General features: G+C 45.0%; 1 protein-coding gene across 1 annotated transcript; it reads right to left on the minus strand.

The window, feature by feature from the left end:
* Nucleotides 1–1,190: 1,190 nt before the first annotated feature.
* LOC306786568 (neurogenic differentiation factor 2-like) lies at nucleotides 1,191–2,267 on the minus strand (the record flags this gene model as incomplete). Its single annotated transcript, XM_079281378.1, has 1 exon — nucleotides 1,191–2,267. The coding sequence occupies one exon, from the start codon at nucleotides 2,265–2,267 to the stop codon at nucleotides 1,191–1,193; it is 1,077 nt and encodes a 358-aa protein (XP_079137504.1).
* Nucleotides 2,268–11,439: the final 9,172 nt, after the last annotated feature.

The following is an 11,439-nucleotide window of genomic DNA, read 5'->3' on the forward strand; positions in this document are numbered from 1 at the left end:
TTAGTAAGATACCAAGGCTCTTCGATAGGTGACAAAAAAATCAAGTTGCACAGTCTCATTTATTGTCGTTTTATTTTACCACACAGTTGGTTGAATACAAAGTTGAAAGACATGAATTTCATGAAAGAAATGCTGAGCAACACATGGGATCCCTTCATTTCCATTGACTATTAACGTTAATTACAAAAAACAACACAATAAATACGTGCAATAAGAAGAATGATAAAAAATAGTAATCATAATAATAACCGATTCAACACAGCATTACAAATTAAAACGACAATGTTGAACCAAAACGTATAAGCAGTACAATGGCTCAATTAGAGGAATAAGGCTATGAATAAATAAGAATAAAAAATGAAAATGAAAAAAATGTCTGATTTCATTTCATTTGGATTATTCCTTTTTGTTGTTGTTGTTGGCCAGCCCTATTGTCAGATTCGTTGTGTTCATTCCAAAGTGTGTGTGTGTGTGTGTGTGTGTGTGTGTGTGTGTGTGTGTGGCAACAGTGCTGATGAAACATACAATGTCTTTCTGGGCCTTGTTGCCCCTCTCCATGGTCTCGTTGGGTTTTGCATAGATGCGAAACGATTGATTTGCAGGAGAACAGACTCGTCTACAACAACCCAACTAGCACTTTTTTTTCATCGGTTCAGTATTTTTCTTTGCATTTCCTTATATTTCATAATCTCCAAAAACCACAACCTCCCAAATCTTGCACGTATGCAGGCAAGTAAATGTGATTTGCATTAGCTCGTTCATTGATTTATTTCTAGTCTCACAAGATTAGAAAATCACGCCAATGTCAAGGTGTAGCTGTAGCCAGTGATGTTGTGGTAAATAAACAACTTCCAGTCATCAAAATGCAAACAACCACAGATACAAACACAAATCACACTTTAAAATAGCATTTATATTGTCATCACAGGCCTTGATATAAGTTGTTCATCAAATCTCTTTAATTTCATCTTGGAAAGCTGGATAGGATTGTGGTTTGGGTGGATTAACCCTCCACTACATCTCTGACTATCGCAAAATAAAAAGTTAAGACGGAATAAAGTAACGGAAAACACGAATGACAACGAGTGAAACATCTCTCCAGAATGCCTAAATCCTGGCGGGTACGCTCTTTAAAAAGTGTGCCGTGGTTAGATTGTTGATTGCAGGCGAAGCACGTCGGGCTTCTCATTTTAATTGTGAAAAAACGCATTCAGTTCATCGTACACTGGGGCCCGTTCGTGGTGTAAGTGCATGTCGTGGTAAGGCAGGACGTTTTCAGAGTGAATGCCGCTCCGGGCCCCCGAGGAGCCAAACACCAGGTTGGGGGGCCCGGTGGGTCTGGGGCCAGGCAGGCCGGAGTAATGCATAGAGTAGTGGTACCCCTTCTCGTTTTCGGGAGACGCAGAGCCTTGGTGCTTTAGGGAAAAGTTGCCATTGACGCACAGGGGCGGGCTGATGGGCCCCTCATAATCGGGGCTGTTATACTCCGGGGATCCGCTCCCACCGTACATAGAGTCGTAAGTCGAGCTGTAGCCGTGCGTCCTCAGCGGATGCGAGTTTGAGCCGGAGCCCGGCTGGCAGTGGGGGCTTGTGAGACGCGCACACTGGTATGGGTAGGAATGCATAGGGAAGGAGCCGGACCCGTACCTCCCACCGTCCTGACACTGCTGCTCGGTTAGGAAATTACGGGAGTTCAACTGCAGGCATCCCGCCACCAGGTTGGTCGTTGGCTGGGAGAGTCCCTTGCACAGCGTCTGAACGTATGCCACAAGGTCGGGCCTTTTTCCAGAGCGCAATATCTCCGACAGGGCCCAGATATAGTTTTTGGCCAACCGCAGCGTCTCGATTTTGGAAAGTTTTTGCGTTTTGGAATAGCAGGGCACTACTTTACGCAGATTGTCAAGCGCAGAGTTCAGGTCGTGCATGCGGGTTCGCTCCCGTGTGTTGGCCTTCACCCGCCGCACCTTAGAGCGCTCGACACGGGCCGGAGTCATTTTGCGCTTCTTGGGGCCTCTTTTCTTGGGCCTGTCGCCCTCTGTATCCTCTCCGTCATCCTCTTCATCCAGCTCGTCGTCCTCGTCGTCCTCGTTATGCTCGGACTGGGTGTCGGACCGGCTGTCTTCTCTCAGCTCAGAATTCGCCATGTCGTCCTGGGTATCGTGATCCTCATCTTTGATTTTGGAATCATCGTCCTCGCTGTCCGCCCAGCCCGAGTATTTCTGCACATCAGGCAGCAGCGAGGGGTCACTGAAAAGCCTCGTCAACATTGTAGCTCTGGAGAAGAGAGAAAAGGAAATCGAAAATGAGGCCTCACAATTACGGGACAAGCACATGTCTATTGTGAATGTACAATAAAAAACGATACGCTCTTTTAAAAAAACGCTCCATCCAAATATTGGAGCTATATAGACTATATATTTCAAAGTGTAAGGTCACTAAAACTCATAATCAATGACTTTTGTTGTAAAATATACCAGAGTCTTTCATTTGGCCTGAAGGACAAATAGTATACATTTGTGGAAATTAAAAGAGAGAGCGAGAAGTCTGCTCTTAAAGCTTTGCGCTGAGTTACAGCCAGACGGATTCCCATTTAATTCCCTGCTGTCATCCGTGTGCCCTGTCGCGTCCTCTCGCAGCGGGTCCCAGCGGCAGGGGCCACATTACAGGTCCCATGGGGGCCCCCACTTTCACTCCTCCTGACGCCCATATACAATCCTGGCTGCATTCCAGCACTATTCATCCACACCATACACATCTGCTCAGAGGATGCAAAATGGATTTTATTTAATTGATAGGCTGTAGCTAAGTCACGCTTTGAGGCTTGAAGAGATCTTAATTCAAGCAATAACTAAAATGAAAGTTATAGCTACAATTATGGATTAGACCTTGAAAAATAACAAACTTTATTTTATTGCAGCTGTAATAATGATAATAATAATAATAATGTATTATCCAGGTGAAGAAAACTGCAAAGATATTTCGAAAAAAACCCATAGAAATCATTGTGCTCGGTTAAAACGAACCACATCTAACTAATATCAACCAATGAACTGTTAGCAATTAACGATCAAGCAACCATGCGAATTAATAGCCTACATCTAAAGTAAAAAATAAATTGATCAGCCTACCACTTGATTAGTAAGTTTAGTCCCTTCCCAGAAAAAAACGGGCGACAGAGAGACGAGGTGAGATTCAATAAGCCTCCATCGGCTTCTTCCCTGACACGTTTCGCTTCCCATCTTATTATAGTGCAGCAGCAGATAGACTTGCAGCCCATCGTAAGGCAGGCTGTGATGGTTGGTTAATTATCTCGGGGGGTGTGCCAGGGGCAAAATCTAGTTTTCAAATCTCAGGCTCAGGAGGTTTGCTCAATTAGAAGAAGAAAAAACACAACAACGTTTAATTAACAGACCATACAGCTTACACGAAATAGATTTCACACATAATTCAGTATGCACGAGTGCACGATTTCAAAGCACTTTTTAGTCAGCGATAACCTTTTACAGATGGAATTCGCTTGTATGCTTTTAGCCCTCGTTAAATATAAAAAACAAGGCTATCCAATCTAGCGAAAAAAAATGCAATAGCTCCACAGTTACAGCAACGACTGTGGTTTAAACAACGTAATGTGGAGATAGATTGTTGAAGATGAAACTGGACAAACAGAGATAAATCATGCTGCACACTGCCTGTCACAGTCAATGGCGTTGTCCCACCCTTTCATTTGCTCCGAGATTGAACGTGCAAATGATCGCGAAAATCATCACTAAATCTCCCATTAAGCTTGAGGACGTCCTCTGAGGCAACCGGACTGATGTCAACATCTTCCAGAGGAATTCTTATCTTGCATACTTCTTGTCTTTTGTTCCTCGGTTTCAGGGTCCAGACGCAGGGATCTCTAAATCAAATTAGTGTCCGATATGATCTATTTGCAGCCTGTGCGCTGCTGAAAGGGGCTACATGTCTCGGGACTGCTCCTTGTAAATGATCCCGGAGACGCTTGCCTTTTGACTCGAGCGTGGTATTTGATTTTAGCTTTTATAAACCAGGTAGATTTGGATGTCAAAAGTTGAAGGGCACGTCGAGGTAGAGCGGGGGAGTGAGGAGGTATTTGAGCAAAGCGCGCTCGTATAAATCTAATAAAACGACAAATATGGTGATGCCCTGTATATCAATTGTTGACATTTTTAATGGATTTCAAAGTGTGCCATCACCCGATTTAATCAGGCATACAATTAATCGATAGGCTAGGCTACATACCAGAGCAAAGTCACAGACATGGAAGGCGACTAAATACATCATATTTCCATAGGATTCGTTAGCTTTTTGTCCTACAAACTGTAAAAGATAAAGATAAAGACCAAAACTGGCTATTTAAAGTATATCTGTAAAACGTTGACGACAGCTTGCATTAATCTGTTCATCTGTGTATTAGATTAATTTACTCCTCCATTTTGGACGGGCATTTCAGCATCCAAGAGTTATTTTTATATTTCCAATTTATTTATTTATCTTTTGCTATTGTTGTTGTTTATGTTCCAACTTACCTCGGCTCGAGCTCTTCACAGTGGATGGGAGGGAAAAAAACACGCGCTTGAGTTTCAGACCATCTTCAGGGACCGCACGAGCGAGCAAACCAACGCTCCAGTGTATGGGTGCAGACAGCGCGCGGCTTTCTTTCACTGGCGCTGATGGGTTGTTTAAGGGTGCTTCTCTCCCAGCGCGCGCACTCGAATAACCGGAGCTTGCGATTGAACGTGCGTCTTGGCGTGTCTGTGTTTGTAAATGTGTGAGTGAGTAAGTGAGCATGCGCATGTGTGTGTGTGAGTGCGCGTGTGGCAACCGTGAGCTACCGGGGACGGGGTTACATACCAGCTAAGGCTGTGATGCCAGCGCCCATATGGCTGGCACGTCACCGGCAAGAGCCATCACACGAGAGCCCGGTGATTGACATGCGCCCGCATTCGGAGAGATTTGCCCGGGGGGGAAGAGAGACATAGAGCGAGATAGGGAGAGAGGAAAGAGAGGGAGAGAAGGAGGAGGAGGTAGGAGGAGGAGGGCTTCGCCATCTGTCACCGCGCGCTGGAGCTCACACAGCCAGAAAAAAAGGAGGAAAAACAGAAGAGAGGGAGAAAATAAAATGGTGGAACAACAAAAATCATCAATGTTGACCTGTGTTGCTGCTTCAAGGGATGTAGACAATTTTTTAATCAAACCTGTGAATTTTCTCATTCACCTGCCAAACTCGCTCGTCAATGTTTAATCCACTTTAGAGAAGAGCTGCGCAGATATCCTCGCAGTCACCGATTAAAGTGGTATTAAAGGAGGCAAATACAATATCAATTTTCATAAGGTCAACATATAAGTTGACTCAGGGTCGTCCATGAAGTGTCTAAGAGTAGCTACATTAAGTGCCAATAGCCACAAGCCAAACAAGTTGTGCTTTATACAAGCAATCACAATACTCATTCAAATACTCTTTTCTCATGCAAGGTTAAGACAATACAATTATTCTGCATGGAGCCTATTATAAAAATACATCTATCAACTCTTCGGCAAATGAAAGGTAAAAATGTTTAGTTGCAGGGTTTACCCTCCATCACATCTCAGAAGCAGGATGGGTGTAGGGGGATGGGGAGGCATTGTAAGTGCATTAAGGCCATGGAACAGACGGCATATTGTTTATTTATTTACTTAATTGGATCAAATTTTGCTTCAATGTATTCAGAGGAACAACAACCAAAACCCATTGTGATTTGTTCTGACTCTTGTGCACAACACCGGATGCAGATGACCCACTTGTCAAAGCTGCAAATGAGTCCGATTAGAAGGTATACTATTACATCGGATTCTGCTGCATGCATGGCGCGTGTAGATTGGCGCTCATGAGGTTAAGTGGGAAGATCAAATGTTCACTGGTAGCTGTGTATGAATGTGCGAGGTTTGCCAGAGCTGCTGCTGGTGTTTCCAGCATGCAATGCTGAATGAGGGGCGCCTGCAGGGGCGAGCATCATAGACAGAGGGAAAGAGGCAGAGTGAGAGGTGAGAGAGAGAGTGAGACCCAGGTGTACAGGGCCACTGGGGATGTATGAAAAATGAGGAGCGGGGAAGGGAGGGGGGTTTAGCTGGAGATGACAGGGGATTGGTGCTGACAGGAGCTGGCCGTGGTGCCCAAGATTTAGGAGGAGGCATGTTGGCACATAGATGCAAGAATTCCTCGCCACCAGCATCCTGGTCCCTTCAGCTGCATTGTGTCTGTCCCAGCTCCGAGATTTCTCTATTTAGCAGACATTAGTGGAGTTAATGTGGGAGAAATGAGCTTGATGACCACCAAGTCCAACTTGGCTCAAAGACACCCACCGGACCTAGGGAGAAGGGACCTGGAGGCTGAGAAATAGCTGATAGAAGCTCATCATGTCCTTGGGTCTAGATCACCCCTACATCTCCTCCGCAGTCACAACTGAGGGAGCGTTCGGGGGGTTGCAGGGTCATCCATGGGGTCACCAGTAGTGTGGCAGCTGTGGCTATAGGGAGCCGTGATGCCACACATTCACTAATGCGTCTCATCCCTTATGGGATGAGGGGATGGTAACCTGGCACTACCCCAAACCATGGTGAGGTGATTGTGTCAGTGTGTGTGTGTGTGTGTGTGTGTGTGTGAAGGGGGTGCAGGGGGCATCTAGCTCCACCACCCAGCCAAATCGGTGCCCTATCCTACCTCAGCTGCACTGAGGGAGGGGAATGGAAGGGCTGCGGCCATGGAGGGGGGGGGGGGGGGGGGGGGGGGGGGCTGATGCTTCTCCACAAGTCCAACACAACCTTCAGGTCACCTTGCCAAAATAAATGCTAAATGTCAACAGTGTGACTTCAGCCAACATCGGGCTGGAGGCGAATCCAATCAGGGAGGCTTTGATCTGATATTTCAATGAGAGGAGAGCTTGTTTGGAATTATGATATTTTAGAATGACTTTGCATCCTGTTGGTTTTTGGATTAGTCTTAAGTACGGGCCACCTGCTGTGCTTTTTCACAGGCTAAATGCCTGCAATCAAAATGCAAAATTGAAGCCCTTTCCCTTTAAGATATCAAAATATCCATCACTCTTTTTCCTCGATCCTGAATGGCACCAATAGCCTTTCAAAGTCATCAAGCCACACCTCCGTACCTTTGTCATCTTTTCCCTTCCTCCTTTTCGCACTCTCAGACATGTGAGGTGATGACCTGCACTTCACTTGTCTTTCTGCAAGAAGTGCAAACTTCTGCTGGCACAATATGAAATACAACACACACACACACACACACACACACAAACACACACACACACAAACACACACACACACACACACACACACACAAACAGACCCTCCCACCCCCACCAGACTCCCGGACCCCATCTGCACTCTCCTCTCTCCAGCCCCCTAATTGCATATGCACAAATGCAAATGCCTATTAATTAATTACTTGACTAATTAGTGCAGTGGTATTTTAGAGCGATAAATCAAGTGGAGATGGAGCCGAGGACGGCGGGGCAGGAGGAGGGCTGCGCGGAGCATCGACAATGATCCCACACCAGAGGGAGTGCTCCTATTGTACAAGTCCTGTGTGGGAGTGTGCTGTGAAAAGGGTGACTGCACCCTGGAGCAACTGAAGTGAAGCGCCGTTTAAAAATGCTTAAGAGCCCGAAGAGGTGACTGAGCGAGACTCTCTGTCTGAAAGGGGAAGCAAGAAGGGAAGAGAGAGGAGAATGCATTTAGGTTGCTTATAAGACATATGACCTCTGCTCTACCAACTGTGTTGTTTCTTGGCACGTGGCCAAGCTTGGATGCTCGTTGCACCTATTTTCACCGGGGAGAAACCATCAGCTACATATATGACTGCTCCTACTGATGCATATTTATGCTGATATTGTAAATCTTGTAGTTCATTGAGCATAACAGTTGGCATCATTGACGCAGTGATACTGATGTGATAATTGCGGCATCTGTGATTGGGAGGTGAATAATTCTGGCAGCCGTGGTAAGTTGTGTATCTGTATGTGTGTGAGTGGGTGTTTGTGCCTGTAGGTGTGCCAGGCCCCCCACCATACGTACCCATGGAGATCTCCGGACTGAAATATTCATTCTTGTTTGCTCGCCCAGACAGTGTGGTCCTAATTGCAGCATCAGAAGGCTCCACCTCTCCCTCTCGTCTGTCTTGGCTGCTGTGGAGACAAACCTCATCTGGGAGCAAGATGCCTGCGTAAGTATGTGTGTGTGCGTGTACACATCCTCATACTACATCATTCTTTCTAGGGAGTGGAACCGGGGTTGGTATTTGTGCGTGCCTCGCTCTTCCCACACTTTCTCACTCATTCACAAACACACCAAAGCACATTTCCAAGGAGCGGTTCATGTCGTTAGTCTGTCAAATTCATTCATCTAATTTGCCTGCATGTCGCATTTTCCATGTATTTCCAGCTTGCCTTCATGCCTCATTCACTCTGCTTGTGTTGGAGTTGGGTCGACTATTGATCTCTTTGTCAACGTGTCTGTCTGTCGATCTGTCGGTCCAGGGTGTGTGTGAAGCTCTGGAGTTTTTCATCAGTTCCCGTGCCAACCCAACCCGTGCCTGGCCAAGCTGAACCATCTTGTGGGATTTTTGGCTTTTAATTATAGTAAGAGAGGATTAATTATGGCAGTGGAAACAAGGGGCCATGCATTATTGATGGTATGAGTGAAGGGCTGGAGGGGGTAGAGGGTGCTAATTAAATCACTGCCCCACTGCCACGTCCTCCTCTGTCTCTGCCTCCACCATGTCTTCCACCTGCTACATCTACAACATCCCACCCTACTTTACTGCTCACAGCACCCACATTGTCACTCAAACACTGATACCTCTGTTGTAATTTTTCATGTTGTTTTTCTGTCTGGTGTTTTATTTTTTTAACCTATAGGTTTGCCTCACTAAAATCTCCAACTAAAAGTTTCCACTAATCGCACGCCTAATAAGTGTTTCCTTCATGTTCTTGGGTACCAGAAGCTTTTCTCTCTATCTCCATAGTGTCTTGATTTGCATGCTGCCACATCCTCTTCATAGTGATTGGTTCAATGCCCCTCAGTAGTGACATGTTTTAAATTTGCTTCCATCCGAAATGAGCACCTCAGTTTCAATTTCAAACCCCATTAGGAAAGCTCCTTCCGTGCAGTCAACATGGGATGAGCCTCTTTAAGAGCCAAATGGAACAAAAGGCTGCCACCTACTGGACTTTATTCATAATTATCCCCTTTTATTATTTCCATACAACCAGTCATCAGTCACTAAGCTCAGTGTATTGGCAGTATTTACACTTAATGAAAAATGTCACTTAATTTAGAATTGCCAGAACTCTGTTTGAGATTAAACTGACTAAAATAACAAGTACCAAATAAAATACAGAAATTTAAGTAAAATGTTGAAAAGTAATGCATCCTTATTTGTCTTGTACTCAAAGAAAGAACAAAGAAAGGCAGAAACTCTGATAGGTTTAGAGATAGGTTTCATAGCTCTCGCTCTACTGACATGGCACAAGATGCCGCTGTGACACACTAAATTACAAATCACACCTGTTTTTACCCTGCTGAGACATGTCAAAATGGCCGCTGCAAAGGCCTATTAGATCCACACAATGTCTTCCGGTGGTCTTTAAACCCTAGTTTGGGAACCACAATTTGACTTTCTGTTTAACTTTCCACATTGATTCTACAAACTAGTCTTCTTGTTTCTCTTATTTATTTTGTTATGTCTTTGTTTCCTGTGATTCTCTCTCTAAATTGTTGATGTCCCGTCACCCGCTGTGTTGTCCCAACACATTCCAGGTGGATACTGGTTCCCTCGCGTCTGACACTGCAATGATAACAAGCTGGGGAAGTAATCCTCTGGCTATCCCTTTGTTTTTCTGACATATTTTCATGTGCAGTGCTCAGCGCTTCATTTCGGGCCAGGACTTCCACAGAAGGGACAATAGTGGTTGAAGAGACCCTCCTTCATTATCAATCAAACATGTCAAATAAAAACCCACAACAACAGGAGGATCAATAAAATGTGAGTTTTAAGAAGCAACAAAATGTCTGCAGCTGTGTCTGACCTCTGGATGGGAACGCAGAGAACAAAATATACGATAATATCGTGATCCTTAACGTGGTATTGTAAATTGTAATTACACCAACCGGACAGCAGATGGTGGACATGCATCCTTCATCACCGACACATTGCTACACAGCTAAAGTATGTGTATGTGTGTACCTGTGGTATGTTATATAACTGGATTGAGGGGGGGGGGGGGGGGGGGGGGGGGGGTCAAGTGTTGAATGACAGGCCGGGCCTCTCTTTGCCCCTTACCAGAATTACCAGGACACCTGCTATGATGGTACAAAGCCTCTCTGTGATCCTGATTAATGGAATATTTCACCTTTTACAGGGATGTTTGTCCCTCAAATCCCCTGTGATTGTATGAGCTTATTACTGCTGGAGCACCTGGCAGGTAGAGATGAACGAGAGGGGACCGGGAGCTGGACCCGAGTAATGTTTGTTATATTATCATCTTCCTTTGTTATTTCTGCTGCTTGTTCCTTTTTCATTTTATTTTATTTTTTGCTATAATACATTCAGAATGCAGACCCAGAATGCATTTGGTCTTTATAGCAGGTCAGGTATCACAGGGCGCCTAAAAGGCCTGTGAATCACTTTCATAACAGGGAGGTTTTTGTTAGCTCTTGCTCCACCGACTGTCACATGGCACAAGATGCCGCGTTTATGAGTACCGGTAGATAGAATTACACACTTTTTCCGAATCTGTCTTTGGAGCTGAATTGGAGTGTCTCCAGTGTAGTGTGTGTGTGTGTGTGTGTACGTGTGTGTGTGTGTGTGTGTGTGTGTGTGTGTGTGTGTGTGTGTGTGTGTGTGTGTGTGTGTGTGTGTGTGTGTGTGCAGTGCACATAGCACACATTTTGTACAGCATGTCCCTGCTTGCTGCGGGAGTTATTATCACGCTTGGAGTTCTCAGGCTGCAAGTGTGATCCATCTTTCGGAGGTTTTTCCTCTGGTTCTGCCAGCACAGTGATTTAATGGCATACCTGACACAATATGTATAAACACGAGGAAGTGTAATAAATATAGACGCAGACACATGTGGACCTGTACATATGTAGATGGGTTTAACCAATGTCTGTAAATATAGTAAGTATATCAGGCATAATTAGAGGTACAAACAAGACTCTCCCAGGGGTATTCAACGTCACAAACATTGTAGAGAGGCTAGCGGTGGTTACATAACAAACAAATACCAGATTAAACATTAACAAATGAATATAAAGTGGCAGCTTCAGGACATTGGAAATATGAAGCTCAGCTGAGGTAACACAGAACATAAAAGTTGTTTCTTTGAGGGGATTTTCTGTGTTAATCCATTTAAGCACAAATGAGTT

Source organism: Melanostigma gelatinosum, assembly GCF_949748355.1.
Source record: "Melanostigma gelatinosum genome assembly, chromosome: 13".
NCBI lineage: Eukaryota > Metazoa > Chordata > Actinopteri > Perciformes > Zoarcidae > Melanostigma > Melanostigma gelatinosum.